This window comes from Drosophila novamexicana, unplaced genomic scaffold (genome assembly GCF_003285875.2).
Source record: "Drosophila novamexicana strain 15010-1031.04,08,12 unplaced genomic scaffold, DnovRS2.1 tig00000644-arrow-pilon, whole genome shotgun sequence".
Classification (NCBI taxonomy): Eukaryota; Metazoa; Arthropoda; class Insecta; order Diptera; family Drosophilidae; genus Drosophila; species Drosophila novamexicana.
This window is the reverse complement of record NW_020824814.1, coordinates 1,721,900-1,741,491: the sequence shown is the minus strand read 5'-3', so window position 1 is coordinate 1,741,491 and position 19,592 is coordinate 1,721,900. Positions and strand designations below refer to the sequence as shown.

The 19,592-nt window shown below is 46.3% G+C and overlaps 6 protein-coding genes across 8 annotated transcripts in view; 3 read left to right on the top strand and 3 right to left on the bottom strand.

Moving 5' to 3' along the window:
• LOC115762557 (protein boule) overlaps positions 1 to 8,615 on the bottom strand; it is a 28,942-nt gene extending 20,327 nt beyond the window's left edge. Inside the window, exon 1 of one of the 3 annotated variants that reach the window (XM_030704837.1) lies at positions 8,249 to 8,615. The gene's annotated coding sequence lies outside the window, so the exon portion shown is untranslated. The remainder of the gene's footprint in view (positions 1 to 8,248) is intronic. The other 2 variants (XM_030704835.1, XM_030704836.1) reach the window with 2 other exon arrangements.
• A 1,265-nt stretch (positions 8,616 to 9,880) lies between these two features.
• On the top strand, positions 9,881 to 11,262 carry LOC115762935 (syntaxin-8). Its single transcript, XM_030705316.1, has 2 exons — positions 9,881 to 10,067; positions 10,120 to 11,262. The coding sequence occupies exons 1-2, from the start codon at positions 10,042 to 10,044 to the stop codon at positions 10,781 to 10,783; spliced, it is 690 nt and encodes a 229-aa protein (XP_030561176.1). The 5' UTR covers positions 9,881 to 10,041; the 3' UTR covers positions 10,784 to 11,262.
• Positions 11,263 to 11,367: 105 nt separating this feature from the next.
• LOC115762932 (cytochrome b-c1 complex subunit 2, mitochondrial) lies at positions 11,368 to 13,141 on the bottom strand. The gene is made up of 4 exons (XM_030705313.1): positions 12,990 to 13,141; positions 12,720 to 12,853; positions 12,360 to 12,663; positions 11,368 to 12,293 (listed from the first exon to the last, which is right to left on the bottom strand). Exons 1-4 carry the CDS (start codon positions 13,032 to 13,034, stop codon positions 11,448 to 11,450), a joined length of 1,329 nt encoding a protein of 442 aa, XP_030561173.1. The 5' UTR covers positions 13,035 to 13,141; the 3' UTR covers positions 11,368 to 11,447.
• Positions 13,142 to 13,247: 106 nt separating this feature from the next.
• LOC115762933 (26S proteasome non-ATPase regulatory subunit 8) lies at positions 13,248 to 14,109 on the bottom strand. The gene has a single exon (XM_030705314.1). The coding sequence runs from the start codon at positions 14,092 to 14,094 to the stop codon at positions 13,300 to 13,302; it is 795 nt and encodes a 264-aa protein (XP_030561174.1). The 5' UTR covers positions 14,095 to 14,109; the 3' UTR covers positions 13,248 to 13,299.
• Positions 14,110 to 14,121: 12 nt separating this feature from the next.
• Positions 14,122 to 15,111, top strand: LOC115762934 (survival motor neuron protein). The gene is made up of 2 exons (XM_030705315.1): positions 14,122 to 14,190; positions 14,250 to 15,111. The coding sequence occupies exon 2, from the start codon at positions 14,339 to 14,341 to the stop codon at positions 15,038 to 15,040; it is 702 nt and encodes a 233-aa protein (XP_030561175.1). The 5' UTR covers positions 14,122 to 14,190; positions 14,250 to 14,338; the 3' UTR covers positions 15,041 to 15,111.
• Positions 15,112 to 15,535: 424 nt separating this feature from the next.
• LOC115762587 (nuclear RNA export factor 2) lies at positions 15,536 to 19,554 on the top strand. The gene is made up of 9 exons (XM_030704874.1): positions 15,536 to 15,564; positions 15,624 to 15,859; positions 15,916 to 16,092; positions 16,760 to 17,038; positions 17,102 to 17,239; positions 17,321 to 17,467; positions 17,528 to 17,629; positions 17,695 to 18,801; positions 18,860 to 19,554. The coding sequence occupies exons 1-9, from the start codon at positions 15,543 to 15,545 to the stop codon at positions 19,172 to 19,174; spliced, it is 2,523 nt and encodes an 840-aa protein (XP_030560734.1). The 5' UTR covers positions 15,536 to 15,542; the 3' UTR covers positions 19,175 to 19,554.
• Positions 19,555 to 19,592: the final 38 nt, after the last annotated feature.

Here is a 19,592-nt window from a genome sequence, read left to right as displayed (position 1 = left end):
GTGTTTAACTTAAAAGTATATATAAGTATTATATATTTTGGATATTTCTCTAGCTGGCAAATAGTATTCATAGTTGTCATAGGAACGATCCTTCAGAAGCAGAGAATCAATCCATATTTAGTTATTTGTATCAATTGTTATTCGACCATGATATGACCTTGGCGCTTAGATAAGTATTATATACTATGCAAAACCGCATCAAATCGTACGACTTTGTAGCTAAACATACTCTAATTTTAAGATAAGTGATAAGGCTGCTAAAATGGGAGTTACATATATAACTATAGGGGCAATCCGTAGTAATTCCATGATATGATCTTGCTGTCAAGATAGATAGATAGTTCCTGAACCATATCAAATCGTACTACTATATCATATTCATATTCATATATGACTCATAGAGGGAAAAACAGCTGAAAATGTAGCCTTAAACAAGCCAAGCTCTAGCCAAGAGTATTTTATGTTCGCCCAGATATTGTTTATATTTTTGCAAAATGCTTTTAAGTAAAATTCATCTGATGGAATATTTCTATGATGCAGATGTCTATCAAAATATCTACAATATTCAAAAAAAAAGCACTCGATATTCTATAGATACATATGCACACAAAGTGCTAATCCAATTGAATGTTGCTTAAGCATTGTTGAAAAATTCGTCGGTGGCACTTGCCACAGTTCTCAACACACAACTATTGAGTGTGTGTGCGTGTGTGTGTGTGTGTATCTGTGTGTGTATATCCGCCAGTGGGCAGCGCGAGTCGAAACCGTGAAAATATGCAGATAACTAATATTAACTTTTTGTTTGAATGCATGAATGAAGCGCGGCTAAGTGTGTGCGTTGTGTGTGTGTGTGTGTGCGTTGTGTGTGTGTGTAGTAAAAAAAAAAGCCCAGCTCAGCGCTTCGTTAGCTGGAATTGAATGGAAAATGGTGAGCTTGTCGACTAACAATAATTGGGCCTACAGGCCATGTATCTGGCCATAATAAAAAGGCCCCAAAAAAAACTGTAGAAAAACGAAACTAGCGCAGTGCGTGCAACGGTGCACGGCCCGTGGTCAAAATCAAATCCATATATTATACTATATATCTATTTCTAAACTGAAGCTCGGAACGATGGGCAGGTGGGCGGCGGCCATGCTACAGTGGAGCCCGAGTTGGGGTCAGTTGGTCGCACCATTTGGCCAAGTACGTAAATGAAGTTCATTCAAATGAAGTTAAGCAAGTGCTGGCCAGTGCTTGGAGCATGGCCAAAAGCGCTGAAAGTCTAAGTTGTGCGCTTTTCATTTAATTATAGACCCTGTTGTTGCTTGCAGATCGGGGTATTATTCAGATTAGCTTTAAGCATATGTCAGTTAAGAGCGAGAGACTAAGGAATAAAGACGAAGAGCTACAAACATTTCATCAATAACGAGCATGTAAAACTTCCTTCGATAACTATCGATCATGTCCCGATATCGATAACGATTTACAGAATCTGCTTGGGTTAGAAACTAGCATATGAAACTTAGAATGCTCCCCTCAAAATCTATTGTTATTTCGAAAATTCCGTGTATTCCTCTCCCTAGTTTCCCTCAAAATGAAGGCATCCTTCACCGATAACTCCCGTTTCGATCTTTAGCTTAGCTTTAGGCATATCTCAAAAAGCGAGAGACCATGGACTAGAAGCAAGAGCTACACCCATTTCTTCAAAATCGAATATATATCCCATCGAGCTAAGTCATAAGAAACGACCTTTACTCTCGATAACTATCGATCATGTGCCGATATCGATAAGCAACGATTTCCAGCATCTGATTCAAGTTAGGCGAACATATGAAATGTGGATTCCCTTAGCCAGTTCCGCGCAATACTAAGGCAATTATGCTTTCATTTTCAAAGCAACTGGTTAACTATCGATCGCTCATGTCCCAAGATCGATAAACACCGATATTCAGCTAGCTAGAGCTACAAAAAAATGAAACGAACTCGGGGCGAACTGAGGTAATTTTGAGGCCATCTTTTAGTCGGATATTCACAACTGTTTTTATTATGCTTTTTGCTATTTTCCGTTTTTGGCTTTTGCCTTTGGCTTCTGGCTTTGCCAGATTTTCTTTATATGCCATGGCATAAGTTTTATGCCAGTTTGCTTAGCCCCCAAATAGAAACCGTTTCGATAACACAGCGCTCGCAGGCATTTTATTTTTATGGCAACACACCCCAGGCCATCCCCTTTACCCCCCCTACCCCACACTCACGCCCGGCGGCGGCGGCAGCAGAACAGCTGTCGCCAATGTCGCCAGTTGCCAAATGCTGGCGACAAACTCTCGCGGCTAACGACGACAACGACTTATTTTTTTTGGCACGAAGTATCTTTTTGGCTCAAAATTAAATGAAAACATATATGCTACACACACACACACACACACACGCACACACATGCATGAGTACTTTCGTCTTATAAAGAAAATCTCCTAAAGTAACATAGATTTCGCGACAAGATGCAAACGCCTCAGACAGAGACGATGGTGAGGGGAAGGGGCGGGCAGAAGGGGGCGGGGCACAGCGCCAAGCAATGAAAATTGAAGACAACCGCAGAGCGTCGCATTTAATTTTAGATTTATGTACAGGGTGCTGCTGCTGCTGCTCTCGCTGCTGCGGCAGGTGGCAAATGTCAAACACAACGGGATATAGATAAAGGTAAAGCCGCCCCCAACTACACCCCCCACCCCCCTTCCCTTCTTGGCCAAAGCCAACTACAGTGGCAGCCCATCAGATACTAGCTAAGGTTAATATTTTGGCCATGATTTTGACCTGGTTAATATGGCATAGATATATGTATGTTATATTGAGCCAAGTCTTTTGACCATGGCCATCTTATGTTCATAGTTATGACCAGGTTTGGCATAAAGGTAAGCCTTTTCCCCCTCTCTTTCCACAAGTTGAAGCCCTTCCTGGTCTATTCAAAACCAGAACATAGCCAACTCTCATTCCATTCGATTCTAAGAATAACTTTTTGGCCATGATTTTGACCCGATTGTTATGGCATATTGATGTGTATTAAGCCAAGTCTTTTGACCATGAACAACTCACTCCAAATTCCTAGGAAATGTTAATACTGTACATTTCTTTTGGCATTTGAATCACAAACAGGATCTACATAAAGTTTTGCCCTTTCCAACTATTCCCTTTGCCCTCAAGCTCTTCCTAGTCTTTCCCAATCTTGCTTTAGCTATAGATTGTCCTCCCTCCCCCAACTGAATGTTTCCTAAAGTAATGAAACAAATTGGAAGCACCCCTTATGTGAGACAACGGCGCCTCCGCAAATGCGGCAGTCGCTCGGTCCCAGGCGACACGTTTCCCAACGATTTCCCAACGATTTCCCCAACAATTCCCAAAGATTCTCAACGCTTCTCAACGCTTCTCGATGCCGTCGCGTGGGTTATTTCGAATGTGTCGCAACTTTTTTGTTTTTTTTTTTGAAGATTTCGAACTAAATATAAATCTATTTTGAGCGCACATTTTTTACCTCTCGTTCCTTTTGCGCTTTCCTTGTTGATATTTTTTACACTTTCCTTGATTTTTGATTCAATTTGAATTTTTTTTTTGGATTTTGATGTCGCGCTTGAGCCAAATACTTAATTGGCTGCTTAAATATATATTAGCACCTTTTTTTTTTATTTTTTAATATTTTCTATTATTGTTGTGTCTGTTGTACCGTAACGCGTGCGCTTTAGATACTTCTTTGGCAGAAAAACAAATTTTTAACACATTTCAATCATATTTCTCTTTATGTGCGTGTGTGTGTGTGAGGGCTGAAGGGGTATCAGAAAGGGGGGTGGGGGCTAATCTGGCTCGTTTATCAACTCATCAAAGGGCAGTCAAAATGCCAACATGAAAATAAACGCAATTTCTATGCGCTCCGCATGCGAGCCTGACATAAGGAGAGCAGCAGGGAAGGGCGGGCGGCAGCGGGGGACGAAGGGCCAGAGAGCGCAAAGGACACGAACTCTTCAAAGCGTAAGGGTATAACGCATAGCGTGCGTGCGAGTGTACAGTGAAACCGTGCCAGAGCGAACACAGGTAACAAAACAGAAAAGTCTATACAAATATTTGTTTTTCTCTTTTGTTTAGATTTGAAATTAATTCAAAACTAATTTTGACCTTGATTATCAACAGCTATTTGTACCAAAAAGAAAAGGCGTGCGTCGAGCTTTCACTGTAGTTGTTTATGGCCAGTACGTTACGTATACGCAACGTGTGCGAATGGCAATACGCAAGGGACGACGCTGCGAGTACGTGATGGAGCGGCCAAGCAGTAGGATGAGGGGGGTGGGGACGAAGCAAGCGAGAAGAGAGCCGTCGATGACTATTTGCGAGGGGCAGGGCTAGGGCGAGGGCGAGGGGTAGGAGGAGTTGGCTAGAGAGGAGGAAGTGGGGTTGCTTTTCGCACGCTGGGTATACACAAAAATTGTTTCAACAAATTGAAAACAACAATTTTTGTGTGTCACGCATTAAAATGTGCTCCTTTAGCCCCGCAACTGGCCGCCATGTTGTTCTTGTTGTTGCCGTAATTTCAGTTTTTTTCTGCTGAAAATCGCCAACAGCCACAACAAGAACAACAACAACAACAACAAACGGCAACTGCAACAACAACAACATCAGCTAGAGAACCAAAATCAAGTACGTTCACACACAATTTTCATGTATGCGTTTGTATATATATACGTGCACGTTTATATGTATTTGTGCCCGCCGCTGATTTCTGTTTTTGTCGCTCACAGCCAAACGGCTCGCCTGGGCTCAGTTGGCCAGGCAAAAATTGTGTGTGTTTTTTTTTTTTTTTTTTATGTTATTCTTGTTCTTATTGTTGCTGTCGTTGACTTTTCGTCTGGCCTGGGCCTGGCTAATGCTTAACAGAAAATTATTTTTTTATGGCTTTTTTGGCGAAAAAAACGCAGTTTATATTTTTAAACAACGCTGGTGTGGTAACTGTTGTTGTTGCAGCACAGAACGCACGAAAACTGGCACACACACACATACACATACACACACACACGCACATATACACAAGCGTGCACGTTAAAATGTCGTCTAACGTACGAGCTGCTGCTGCTGCTGCTGCGACTGCGACTGCGACGTCGACGTACGCGTAGTAGTTGAGTTGAAAAATCAAAAAACGTGAAAAACGTTGCGACTGCGAGACTGGCGACGGCTATATGACGGCGAGAGTGTGTGTGGCAGAAGCAGAAGTGTTGCAATCACGACGGTAGAACAACGACTCAGCCAACACACGAGCGCAGCAACGCGTCCAACTGGGCCCCCACAAAGCAGCGACGCCAGCAGCGCCATTCGTTTGACATTCGGCTATTGGCTGCACGCTCGTTTTTGTTCTCTTGCGCTCCCTTTCTTTTTGGCGCTCTTTTTGTGTGAGCGCACGAAACGTAACGAGGGATGCAATGCACGTGCGAGAGCATTTATATATATGTGTGTCTGTGTGAAAAAGATTACAATAAACACATTTTAGCGATATTACATATTTGGCCTATTTATTAAACAGCAGCGGCAACAACAACACACTCTCGCGCTTTAAACTCCCACACTCTTGCTCTCACTCTCGCTGCCACTCTCACGCGATTAGAGTTGTGACGCTGGCAGCGACGTTGACGTCCATGCACGCTATGGCTGGCCAAGCAAACACAGTTATGTTTGCCGCTGCTGCTGCGTGCGTTCGTTTTTTTTTTATTTTTTTTGATTCTTCGCTTATTGTGCAATGAGCCATGGCGACTTAATTGCTTTTCGTTTGGGCTTTTGGCTTCTATAAAAGTAACAACAACAGTTTTATTTTCTCTTTGCGCTACGCTGCACTTCAAAATACATTTTGTTGTTGCTGCCGCTGCCGCGCTGCTGCTGCTGCTGCCGCCGCTGTCGTTCTATCTGTCATGGCAAAGGCGCATAAATAACGCGCTGATAAAAACTGGGCGAAGGGCGTGCACACACAGACAAACGTATGCACGTAATTGTGGCCAGCGCTTTTATCAACTTAACGTAGTTTACTGTTTTTTTTTTTTTTAACTTTTTGTAAAGCTCTTGATTACATAAGCGGCAGCAACGCTGAAAATCTGTCTGGGAACCGACGAACTGCCAACTGCCGGACATGTGTGTGTGTGTGTGTGTGTGTGCGAAGTTGGCAAATTTGAATTTTTCAGCATACACAGCGAGAAGACAGCGAGAAAAACAATCATGATAATTAAATTGAGTTCACTGATGCGTATACTTAACATTAAATTCAAAGCAGCGTCAACAGCAGCAGCAGCAGTAGCAGCAGCCGCAGCAGCAGCGCGCTCAACAAAAGCTTCCTGACGCTCGACGCGCGACGCTCGTGGGGCACGTCGTCGCCTAAAAACAGTTTTAATTTATAAAGAAAAAAAAAAGAACCTTCAACTCGACTCGACGTTGAAGAAGTCGCCGTCGCCGTCGTATCGCTATTTGTGGGGGTGGCGCTGGGCGCACCACGTTTTTACCGTTGTTGTATTGGCAACTACAAAAAATATATAGGTTAACATTCTGCTTGTATCCCGCGTGCTTTTTGCCAGAGCGGGAGAGCGACATGCAAATGTGGGCCGCATATCTAGCACTCTCACTCCCAACCCTCCCACACACGACAGCATTGTAAACACAAAAAATCAAAGCCACTTTTCGCTCTTAAGTGCAAAAATCATGGGAGACGCGCAGCCAACCCCAATGCAGCAGCGGCAGCTTTTGTTCGATTCTCTTTTGCTCTCTTACGCAGCCCAAGCGCCTGTCGGCTGCGTTGAGCACGAGAGCGCAAGCTTTAACATGTGCGTGGGCGACAGGAAGCAATTCCTAGCTGAACTAGTATGCTAGCAACCGTAAATAGAGCAAATGTCGTCTTGCGTGAGTTATGCCTCTCTCTCTCTCTCACTCACTCACTCCCACCCCCCACTGCCTGTGTGTAAGGTGCTCTAGCCTGTTCACTCTTCCTGGTTGTTTATTATTGGGTAATAAGGGTATCAAAGTTATGCAGAAGTATGTGTAACAAACAGTGGGAGATAAGGCATTATTTCTTACGATCTTTAATTTTATGCAATGGGCTAAAACTAAAACGTTTTAGCTTAGTTGAAAATTGGCATACCAATTGGATATTAAACAAGTTAGAGCATAGCTTAGTCACATACTGTCCGCTAAAAGCTCTTGATAAATTTGCTTAGTCGTCAACGGAAAAACTCTAGAGAATAAATCACAAATCAGCGACGAGCCTAACGTAGGCCCAGTAGACCGACCCGCCCCCCCGTCTGGCAGGCCCCCAGCGTTGAACACTGTTAAATGGACCGCGAAATGTAAGCGGCGCGTATCATGTGAAAGACGTTTTAATGGGTCAGCAGGCAAGAGTTTGGTATGGAGAGTCGACAGAGTCGACCTTAAAACGCATTAGCAACAGTCGGATAAATCGTAATAATTTTATTAGCAAACATGAAAAGCGGACCCAGGGCGCCTAACTGGCCAGTTAGTGTTTCGAAAGGTGTTGCCACCACTTTAGAAGTTCACAAAATCCAATAAGAAAACGTAGCACAACGAGAGAGAATGAGAGAGAGAGAGCGGGAGCGGGAGAGCAAGAGAACGTGACAAGTGCAGGCGCGCTCAAGGTAAATGCGTTGCTGCTGCAGCCGACGGCGACGCGTCGCCACCATGCAAGATCAACAGCCGAATGGCCAAAAATGAGCGAGAGTGAGAGAGAGCGGAGAGCGAACAAAGCGCAACGAAATGCCAAGCAAAAGAAAAACCACGCGCGAGTGACAATCAGACAGCAACGAACACAAGCAAGCAAGCACACACACACACACACACACACACATACGAATGCCCAGTTGGATGCTGGCAGCCACCGGTCGGTCTAGCGTCAAGTGTTGACTAATACCCGTTTTAGCCAGCAGAGTTAGAGCCAAAGCAAAGAACCTTTCCCCCTACCCGGTCGCTTGCTTGACATACTGACCCAATTCCCGGTTTCGATTTTCTGGTTTTTCTTACAAATACACGTTTTCCGCTGCATGCACACACACACACACACACACACAAACAGACAGAGGAGAGGTGCGTGTGTTCTGCTGGAAAAACGAGTTGCATGCATCGAATTTTCGCCACCGAAGTGCCCGCCAACTAAACTACCAATTGCGTTTATTCCCCAAAAAAAATAATAATAATAAAATAAAACAATATAAAAGCAGCTGCCCTCCCCTCTTGTACCACACTTACCGTTATACGCAGCGTTACGTTATGTCTTGTTGCTTGAAGAGAGATTCTTGTTGCTGTTGCATTCGCACACACACAAATACAATACGGGAGATGGGACGCGTTCTTGATACGTTACGGAGTTACGTTACTTCTTTAGTTGTTTTTTTTTTGTTGTTGTTGTGCTTTTATTACTCAATGCGTAAAAGACGGTTAAAGTTTGACGGATGCGCGACGGTTAACGGTTAATGTTGTTAATTGGTGGTTCGAGTGTGTTGTTCTTGTTTGCTGTTGTTTTCTTATGTTGCGTTCCGATTTGAAGTTGAAATTACACTATTTTATTTTTATTTTTATACTACTAGAGATCTTACTTCCTACGAATCACAATTACAAGTGAATATGAGACCCCTCGAAAATAACGACAGTTCCACATGCAAATGAAATTCTAAGCACCGACTACTGTATGTCCTCCAATAATAACATAAACTCTATCTTACACACGCTCGAACATTTCAAATATCACACATGTACATAAGTGTGTGCGTGTGCGTCTGTGTGTGTGTGTGTTTGTTGCAGCACATGCAGCGCGCCTCGTCTATAAAAAGGTACCGCAATCACTGCTGAGGGGAAATCAACACGCACAAACACTTTTCCGCACCAAAATTTTCATGTGACGTAACAATTTTTGGCTTTTTCTCAATTCACACGAAACTGACTAATTAACTAAACTGGCCAACGGGATCGTTTCTAATATATGTAACGGTGATTTTCAATTCAAAATTTTATCAAAGAAATGACAACGAACCCACACGGCACAGCACGGAATTATTTTTAACGTAAATAATGATTTGGTTGTAGTGTTGGGTTGTACATCAGTGTGCGTGAGTGTTGGAAATTGTGGGCAGTAGCAGATGTCGCCGAATGCTGTTACAGCCACTAGTCCAATGTTATGGATAGTATGCTGTTCACAGCAGATGACAGCAAAGCGGGTTGCGTGGAATGCTCCAGACATTTGTTGAGCTGACCTGCACAGACAAAATTATATTACTTTAGAAAGTATTACCAAATCGATTTAATTATAGTTATTTATGTAGTAATAATGAGAAGCGTATATAATTTAAACACAATTAATACTGTTAAACAGTTCTGTAAACACAATGTTAAATGAAAGCGAGCAAACAGCTGAGCTGTTATTGGCTTCTGATTAGTGCTGCCAACTTTTTTAGCGGCAAAACAAGCCAGTTTTGGGGAACAGAAGTGAAAAGGCCATATGTATACTTGTTGAACACGATTGTAGGAAACAATATAATAATTATATTAAATAATATTCTCTAATTTTAAATTTATTATATATCTATATTAATTATTTGAGAATTACAAGTTGTTTTTATATAAAAACGTGTATATATATATTTTTACCAATATATATATACTTGAAGCCTTAGAGTTGCAATTAAAGTGTTCAAAAAAATAGAAACAATTGGAATTTGACAGTTTCTGTTGTCAGTTATATACAAACAGTTTTCTACAATTTCACCATAAAATGCCAAATCTGACGGGAAACGTGAGAAACTGGCAACACTGCCGCTGTTACTGAAATGTTAACCAACCTAGTTTATTTGCATTGCAAATAAGGCTGTAAAACGCGCGCACAGTTAAAAGGAGACAATGTTAATAACAACAGCGCTGTTAAGCAGCTGACTTCTGTTAAATTAACATTGGCCTCTAAGAAACAAAAGGAAAACAACGCAGTTTGCAACGCTCTAAAGAACGCCTACAAATGCTCTAACTGGCTGCGATAAAAACTTGCAACGAACATGTCGCTGGTGGAACATGACTCATGGTATGCGGATGTGCACACAGTAATTCATTTAATAGCCCGCATCCATTTGCAGGGACATCGAGTATGAGGGCTGCGAACGCTTGCGACATCAGATTCTGGTGCTGCTCAATCAGCGGCGGCAACTGGGCGGCACAGCCGCCGCGCCGGAATACGTGCGACTGACCAGCAGCATTGAGGCCAGCCTGGAGCAGCTGCGCAAAGATGTGAGTCACCTGAAGGTGGCGCTGGACAACGACATTCTCTGGGAGCTGTGCCCGGCCGAGGAGCTGCAGCGGCGTCGCATCAACTACGATAAGCTGGCATCGCAGCTGCGCGAAGCCGATGCCAAATACACGAGCAGCACACGCGCCGACCAGCTGCCGGCTAGCTCGAGCTCTGTGTGGCAGGGTGCGTCCGCCGCAGCGCCAGGTCGGCCGCAGGATGTGGCCGCGCTTAGGCAACAGCAGGAAGCGATACTGGAGCATCAGAATCGTGGCCTGGAGGTGCTGTCGGCGACCATATCGCGTCAGCGCAATCTGGCCACACAGCTGGGCGACGAGGTCGAGGACCAGAACAACATATTGGACAATCTGGCCAACACCATGGATCGCGTGGAGTTGGGCGTGCAGCGCGAGACGCGCAGCATCAGCCAGGTGAACAGACGCGACAGCACCTGGGGCTACTGGCTGGTCATTGTCTCGCTCTTTGTGGCCATAATTGTGGTCATCCTTCTGTAGGACAGGGCACTCTCAACTAATCTGCGACTAATCTATACACACACCTATATATATATGCATGTACAGGTATTCTATATTCTATGTTATATTTCCATTTTCCAAAGATGTTTCTGGAGTTGGATACACTCCAAAGATATATATATATACAAATGGCAGGGATCGTGTGTCGACATATGTTCAAATGCCCCGGCGGAATATTGTAATCTTGTCTATCCGTTTGTGTCCGATCTCCGATATGGATATCGATCGTGTAGCTATATCCTAAGCTTCCCATCGTTAAAGATATTGCAAAGATTGTAATACTATATTATATATTATATTATATATCAGTTATATAGAAACTGCAAGATTATTCCCATATCTCTGCAAGGGCATTTAATATTCGGCTGTCCGAAGTTAACTGTTTTTTTCTTGTCTACTTTTAATTACGAAATTTTACTATGGAAATCTGTTTAATAAATGTACGGAGGAGATGTCAACACCTGAGTTTTACCTTAGCTCACTTACCTGTACACACATCCTCCGGGATTCTTCACATTCTCCCATATCAGATCGCTCAAGAGTCGCACTTGGAATCGATTTCGTGACTTCCAACAGGTTTATTTCGTTAGATCTCGCCGGCAGCAGGGTTTAAATTACATATACAGTTAACAAGATTATCTACTTAAGCCAAATCGGATGCGTAGGGCACATTGGCCAGGTGGCCGATGGCGCCGACAGACAGCTTGGAGCCGGCAACCTTTTTGGCAGCCGCCTGCACCTGGTCCAGCGAGATGCCATCGATGGCAGCCACCAGGGCGTCGGCCTCCAAAACGGTTCTGGTCAAAGCCGCCTGGCGACCAATCTGCTTGATCAGACCGCTGTCGGAGGAGTAGTTGGAGATGATGCGTGCCTTGAGCAGCGCCTTGCCGCGTGCCACATCCTTGTCGGAGACGGAGCCGGACTTGAGAGCGCGCACCAGAAACTCAACAGTCTTGCCAATATCCTTGCTATCGGCGGACGCCACAAAGCCAAAGAGGCCAGCATCCAAGTAGCTCTTGTTGAGGGCCTTCAACGCAACGGGCGCATCGCTGGCGCAGCTGGCAGCCTCGCTAAAGGCACCGGCCGACTTGCCACGCTTGGTGGCAGCATCGCCGCCAATTGCCTGCTCTAGTATGGCGAATGCCAGCGCTTCCTTGTGGTTGCTAGCGGCGGCACCTTCGCCGGCAACAGCGACAACGGCGCGATGTCCCGCCGTGTCCTTGCGCGCATCACCGCCATAATAGCTGGCGCTGCTCTTGCTGCTGTTGCCGCCGCCGCTGGGGAAGCTGAGGGTCTGGGCAAAGCCGGACAGCAGGTTGTTGTCAATACCGACGCCAACAACGGCTGCGGTGCCGGCCGAAAAAGTGTTGGCCACATAGTGCAGTAGGCTCTCGCTGGAGATTTTGCCCAACTGGAATCGGGGTATATAGATGGAGTTGCCCAGGCCGCGACGGAAGGCGGCCTTGTGCACCAGCTCAATGGCGCGTTCCTGCAAGATGAGTTCAATAGTTGCGAATTGTTGTCCGACTCACAAATGACTGCATTATGCACACACCTCGGTTGTGACGGCATCCAGCTGATTGTGCAGCGTCTTGGCATTGTCCTTCAGCTCCCAGGGCTTGAAGGCGGGCTGCAGCAGATCCTGCAGATAGCGCAGGCCGGTCTCCACATTATCCGAGGTCGTCTCCACGGTATAGCCAACCAGCTCGCGATCACCCCAGGTGGTCAAGGTGCCGCCCACCTGCTGAATGTGGCGGGCAATCGCAAATGCCGAGGATCTCTGCGTGCTCAGGCTGCCAGCCAGACGCAGCAAATGCGAGGCGCCCAGCGTGTCGTACGCCTCGTAGCGGGAGCCGGCGCTGCAACCAGACAATTATAACTGGGAGCCGTAATTGGAGGCGGCATCAGGACTTACCGCAGCACAATCGAGACACGGGAAACGGGCACCGAGGCATCGGCTGTGGCCACGACCAGCTTGTTCTCGAGCACGTTGACATTGATGGGTGAAGTGTCGCCGACGAGGCGTGGGCAGGTGGCATAACCGCGTTTCTAGCCATGCAACATGATAGAACACAAACAAAATTGCAACTTTAACTTTTACGTAACACGATTTGGGCCGAACGCAGAATTCAGATTGGACGACAATTTGTTTGGTTAAGTTGCAGCAAATGATATAAGTACTTACAGCGATAGCGCGCAAGAGGTGCGTCTTGCTTGCGTTGCAGGCCATTGCGTTGATTTTTCAACTTATTTGCGTTGCCTTTTAACAAATTTTATCACAATAAATCGCAGCGAGCGATGACAATTTTTCTCCACCCGTTCGTTCCCACAAATTAGTGATGTGCTTCCGAGTCAAACTATCGATTTTGCACAATAGACGATTAATCGATGAAATCGTGAGGCAAATATCGTTGCAACTGGTCACATTTTTTCATGTTGTCCATTAAATAGAAAATATTTGACTTTATTCTTTTAGTTATTATTTATTACAAGGTTTAAACTATCATTTCCAGGTCGCGCGCATAGCTGAGCACCTGCTCGGCCAGCTCCTCGGATGGCAGCAGCTCCTTGGGCTTGATGCTTCGATCGGTGAAGCTGTAATTGCCATTGCTTTCCAGCTTCCATTGACGCTTCTCGCCAAATGCCTTAATCTCGTCGGGCACTCGGAGATTCAGACGCTTGGCGGCATCCTTGGCCGATATCTTCTCGTAGGACATCTCAATGCAGGCGCCAATTTCATCGCGCACCGTCTCCACCAGCAAATCCATAAAATAGTTATACACCTCGGCGGGCATCGAGGATTTGGCCTGAAATATCTTGTTGTAGCGTCCCTCCATGATGTACTGCTCCAGCGCCAGAATGGGTCGTATGAACTGATTGTGCTGTATGATATCAACGGAGAGCAGCTCCAGTTCTGTATGGAAATCGGATACACGATTGCCGGAAAGCAGATAGAGCAGATTGAGGCCCAACAATTTGTATTTGCTGTCCGATTCGCCAATGATCTTGGCATAGTCGTAGTAATAGCACTTCAGCTGTGACATGTAGCGCTCGAAGGCGAGCAGATCCTTGTTTAGAACGCTGTGCTCCACGGCAATTTCCAGCACGGAACGCGCCAGCAAAAGCTGTTTCTTCGAGTTCTGCGCATCGCCGCCGTCTGTGGGCAGAAATGACATTTTGACCAATGCCACTTTTAGCTGTTCCAGCAGTTGGCCGCACTTGGGCGTATTTGGCGGCCGCTTGGTCCATTCGGCGGTTAGTTCCTTGTATAATGCCTCCACTGTTGCCATTTTTTTAATGTTTAATTTTTAAGAGGAAACACAAAACACAATTGCGAGCTGAGAATGATTTTCGCTTTTGCTCTTCCTCTTCGCTTGCCATTCACTGTAAGTCTACTTCAGGCGTTGCGACAACTCTGTTTTTATATCGCAACTCACAACGATAGTATCGATGAATGCAGACGCCAATGCATATGCTGGCTGCATTTCGAAAATTCACATTCACGGTAGAGCTTAAAAGCAAATCGCATTAAAAATGGCTGATGACAAAAATATTTGGGACGATAGCCTATTGATCAAGGCCTACGACGATTCTGTCAACCTGGCTCGCGAGACGCTGGCGCGTCGCATCGCCGATTCGACCAATACGCGTGAGGGAACTGGCGCTGAGAACGACAATAAAACTGACCCGGCCTCAACGTCAGAGCCTGATTTGGAACAGGAAGAAGAAGAGCAGGAGCGTGCTTTCAAGGTGGGCGAATTTGTGCGTGCCACCTACACTGATGGCCTGGACTATGAGGCTACAGTGGTGTCCATCGACAAGAATGCAGGCACCTGCGTGCTGCGCTACGTGGGCTATGAAAACGAACAGGAGGTGCTGCTAGCCGATCTGTTGCCGACCTGGGGCAACAAGGCGCGTCGCGAACAAATACTCTACGCCAAGCGTTCAGAGGCCGAGGAGGGGCAGCAGGAGCAGCGTACCAAGAGCGCTAAAAAGTCCGTGGCCAAGGGCAAGCAAACGGCTGGAGCAACACGTCCAGCAGGTCTTTCACCTGGCTTGGTTATGCCGCCGATGCCGCTAGTTCCGCCCATGTTTACACCAGCCGGCGGCATGGATGGCGAGCCGGAGCAGGACTTTGTGGCCATGCTCACGGCCTGGTACATGTCCGGCTACTACACGGGCCTCTATCAGGGCAGAAAGGAGACCAGCGCCAAGAAGAAGACATCCAAGAAGTAATTACAAATATCTCATAGACTCTGTTCTAGGCATTAAGAATAAATATTGTGTTAAGTAAATGGTATATATATATATATCCCTATATATGCATTTCCTGGATTTCAACATAAAAAACTTGCTACAAGTAGCATAAGAAATTACATACAAACACATACATATATGTAATTATGTACATACACATACACACATACATGTAAGCCCACATATTTACATATGTATATTCGCACATACACACAAAGCTGCACTAAAGGGCAGTGCTAATCATTGATCAACCGTTTTTAAAAATCACTTTTCGCCCGCGAAAAAACTATAATCTTAGCCCACGAATTAACATACTTAATACATATTAACTTTGTGCATTTACATGTTTTTGAAACAAAGCCTAATCGCACAAAAAAAAAACAAACAGTTGCCAGCAACAGCTGTTTTCTCGAAAAGTTATCGCGTTCGATACTTTAAGCTATCGTTCGATACATTTTGTTATCGATGTCAAGCTGCTAAAATGCCGGCGAGTAGAAGTCTGCGTAAGAAATGCAATGATGTTTTTTTTTAATTAACCAGCAAATTAAAGCCCAATTTGCAGCACAGGATCGTTTAGTAGACTTTGGCGATGGCCACCAGCCCATTTTGCTGCAGTACAGATGTGCCAAAAGGTACTACAAGTGCAAAAACTATGATGGAAGTCCGGGCTTGAATTGGATCGAGTTCTGCGTCCACCACGAGGGAGTTCTCAATTTTTCCGCGTACCCCAAGCAGCTAATCCTGAACGCCGTCTTCGATGCGGTGGAAGGCGAACAGTTCTTTCCCGTCAACTATCAGGTAGGCCGAAGGTTGTTTTTAAATATCTGCCTGCAGCTAAAATCTTGTGACCTCAGTGCGGCAGTCATGTGGACAGCTTTCTGGTGCGCGCCTGCAAGCCCGCGCTGGACAAGTTCTTCAATCGTGGCCTCAAAATAAGAGTCTCTACGGGCGCCGAGCTCTATTTGAGCGTGTGGTTCAATGTGGCTGACAACCAGAGGAATCAAATTTCACCTGCCTTCGTCATTTCTCAGGTATACAAAATATATATGCTGAGAGGTTAAGTAAGATCTTCTCCTGACTCCTCTTCCCGCCTTGTTTTTCAGCCTCTCGCCTCATCTCTCCTCCTCTTCTCGCCTCCTCTTTCCGCCTCCTCTTCCCGCCTCCTCTCGCCGCCGCCTCTCCCCGTCTCCTCTTCCCGTCTCGTCTTCCCGCCTTTACTCCATGTCTCCTCTTCACTGTTCCTCTCCCTACCTCTTTTTTCCGCCTCCTCTCCTTGCCTCCTCTTTCCGCCTCCTCTCCCCTCCTTCTCTTTCTGCCTACTCTCGCCGCCTCATCTCTCCTCCTCCTCTCTCCTCCTCCTCTTTCCGCCTCCTCTTCCCGCCTCCTCTTCCCGCCTCCTCTTCCCGCCTCCTCTTTCCGCCTTTTCTCCATGTCTCCTCTTCACTGCTCCTTTCCCTACCTCTTCTTTCCGCCTCCTCTCCTTGCCTCCTCTTTCCGCCTCCTCTCCCCTCCTTCTCTTTCTGCCTACTCTCTCCTCCTCCTCTCTCCACCTCCTCTTCCCGCCTCCTCTTCCCGTCTCCTCTTCCCGCCTTCTCTCCCCACCTCCTCCCCTCGTTAATCATCAATCAGGATAACAATCTTTATATATATACTTGTCAATTAGCCCGTTGTTTATCTAACTACTTCACATTTCCCCAGGTAATAGATCGCCTCCTGGGCCGTCTGGAGCATTATCACGGCGTGCATGGCGTGCTTAATCTGAGCAACTTCAGTGCCAATCCGTATTTTAGGCACTTTGAGGTGAGGCTCTCGAATCCGGGCACTTTCCACTTGGTCTGCTCGACCATCAACAACAACGACGATCGACGTCGTGCCATAAAAGGCTTTTGCTTAGCCCACAATCAACTGTGCGATCTGGGTCCGCTGAGAATCTTTGGTGACATTGACTACGGGCTGTTGGATCTGACCGGCAATATGGTGAGCTTTTGCTCATGTTTAAGTCTGCATTTCTCCAACTAATCCAAGTTTTTGGGATTGCAGTTAACCTCAGCTAAGCGCCTTTGCAGCGACCTGCAACGCATTCGTGCCAAGCAGCTGAATCTGGCCAATAATCCGATAACCAAGTCGTCCAAATATCCCGATTGCTTAAAGCCATTGTTGGGCAATTTTGAGATTGTGGTAAGTTAGAGCCTGCGCCTCTTAAAGCTGGGCTAAAGGTGGAGACTTTCCCACTTATCTGACCTTTTGCTGCCCGTGCAGGACGGCGTGCCCTTTGACAAGCTGTACAAGATGTACACGCCGCTCAACTATGAGATCGACGTGGAGTGCGATGGCGTGCGTATTGACTGGAGCAACAAATCGAGGCTGGCCCAGTTCAGGGACAGCAAGGATTGGCATGCTTTTCTGGTAGGCTCATTGATGAATACACAAATGAAATGCAAATGAAATGAAACATTTTTATGACAGATACCCGATCCGGAGCACGAATTTGCCAAGGAGGATCTGTTTGACTATTTCTTCATTTTGGTTTCCAGCGAGCTGAGCGAATTTTATCCCTGCTATTACAAGGTGAGCGAGTTGAGAAGAACTCGCTTCCTAGACATAATCTCAATGCTTCTTGTTAACTTTTGCAGTACGACGGCGGCGAGCATCGGTTTCTGGTGCGCGATTGCTACGATCAGATCGAGCATCTGGTGCTCAATTGCAATCTGGAGATGAAAATACCGCAACTGAATTCGAATTATCAGCGCTCCATTGCCTACTATTTGCGCATGAATGTGAGCACACTGAAGCAGGGACATGTCGAGCCCAGGCAGTGCATCGAGGAGGCACTGCAGAAGCGCTTCAATGCCATCAATCGTGTGCTCAATCTGGAACAGTTCCAGAACACCGATGTTCTCGAGAATGTGCATGTGTGCCTGACCTCGGCCAGGATACTCAACAGCATTTTGCGTATGGCCTCGCGCAAGTTTCTCGGCAATTGCGTTGATTTGCGATTGTGCAACAATAAGATCTTGGGCCTCAACAATCTGCGCACGTTGTCGCTGCTGAACGGCCTGCAGGCCCTGGACTTGGGTCAGAATTGGATAGATGATATCTCGGCGATTGGTGCGCTTAGCGAGGTGCCGCTTAAATCCTTGCGCCTGCACGGCAATTCCCTGTGCCGCAAGTACAGTCTGCCCAGCGCCTATATACGCGCGGTAAAGGAGGTATGTCCCGGTCTGCAGCGGCTGGACGATGTGGATCTGAGCAGCAGGCCAGGTCTGACGACGCAAAAGGATTTCCTATGCGATCCGGCTGCCTATGAGCTGACCGGCGAGCTATTCCTCTGCCAATTTCTGCGTGAATTCGAGCTCTCCGATCAGCGCATCAATCTGAGCCGTTTCTATACGGACAGCTCCATATTCACATTGACCTGCAGCTATGACATCCGACGTTGCCATCCCGTAAAGCCCAGCAACGAGCTGTGCAAGCGCATCAACAAGTACAACTACTTTAGCAGGAATCTTCTGAAGAACTCGCGCGACACCTGCCGTGTCCATGTGGGTGGCCATGATATAATGCTGGTGCTCATGCAGCTGCCGGAGGTCACGCACGACTATGTCTCACTGCAGACGGATGTGATGCACTATGACGACCAAATGGCCATTATCTATGTGAACGGCGTGCTGCACGATGGCGCCGATCTATTGCTGGCCTTCAGCAGGCAGTTTGTGCTCAAGGTGGATGCCACCGGCCTGGTAAGTTGCTCTGCAAACGTGGCTATTGCCGGATGCCTCATCATTTGTCTCCTTTTAGGGCGTTGGCAAGAGAGCGCGCAGCATGAAGATCATTAACGAGCGCTTCAATATCATGAATCCGTCGCCGAAGCAGCAGCGCGATGCCTTCAAGTTCGTTGAGCTGCCCATGGATCAGGAGCTGTCCATGCCCGAGCAAGAGACGGTGGATGTCAAGGAGCACAAGCTCTACATATTCCAGGAGATAACAGGGCTGCGACCCAAATGGTGTACACGCATCGTGCAGGAGGAGGCCAACTGGGATTTCCAGCTGGCGCTCGAGCAGTTTCTGCGCATGGAGACGGCCAACGAGCTGCCGGACGAAGCATTTCTCTAAACCCAAAGTCATTTTTTATCAACCGGCACAAATGACGCAGGCGAGCATCAAGTGTTTGCCCTTATAAATTATACGACACTCGATTATGTCAATAACTAACTAACCGAACCAAAAACCATATCAACAATTGCGCAGGCGAATATTTGTTGTTTGTGATTTGCCTGAGTGCCTGGCAAATCAATAGTTGCTCATTTTTTTTTCTTTTTATAACTGTAACCAAACTAATCTCTGTGATTAACTGTAAGGCTAGACGGAAATCTCGACAGACACACTTTTATTTCCATTGTTCGCTTATCAGCTTAACATAACTAATTTATTAACATACATAGCACTAGTTGCTGCATTATCATTGCCAAGACGCACTCCAGCAGGCGTTTAGGATCTAGGCATGTCGTGACATGTCCCTGTCAAAGTGCTT

Bases quoted from the DNA above. Each gene is read 5' to 3' on its own strand.
- LOC115762935 (XM_030705316.1), top strand. From the start codon at position 10,042: ATGTCGCTGGTGGAACATGACTCATG. The intron at 10,068-10,119 runs GTATGCGGATGT...ATCCATTTGCAG, and splicing joins CTGGTGGAACATGACTCATG to GGACATCGAGTATGAGGGCT.
- LOC115762932 (XM_030705313.1), bottom strand. From the start codon at position 13,034: ATGGCCTGCAACGCAAGCAAGACGCACCTCTTGCGCGCTATCGCT. The intron at 12,664-12,719 runs GTAAGTCCTGAT...GTCTGGTTGCAG, and splicing joins CGTGTCTCGATTGTGCTGCG to CGCCGGCTCCCGCTACGAGG. The intron at 12,294-12,359 runs GTGTGTGCATAA...CTCATCTTGCAG, and splicing joins TGGATGCCGTCACAACCGAG to GAACGCGCCATTGAGCTGGT.
- LOC115762933 (XM_030705314.1), bottom strand. From the start codon at position 14,094: ATGGCAACAGTGGAGGCATTATACAAGGAACTAACCGCCGAATGGACC.
- LOC115762934 (XM_030705315.1), top strand. From the start codon at position 14,339: ATGGCTGATGACAAAAATATTTGGGACGATAGCCTATTGATCAAGGCC.
- LOC115762587 (XM_030704874.1), top strand. From the start codon at position 15,543: ATGCCGGCGAGTAGAAGTCTGC. The intron at 15,565-15,623 runs GTAAGAAATGCA...CCCAATTTGCAG, and splicing joins GCCGGCGAGTAGAAGTCTGC to CACAGGATCGTTTAGTAGAC. The intron at 17,468-17,527 runs GTAGGCTCATTG...TTTTTATGACAG, and splicing joins AGGATTGGCATGCTTTTCTG to ATACCCGATCCGGAGCACGA.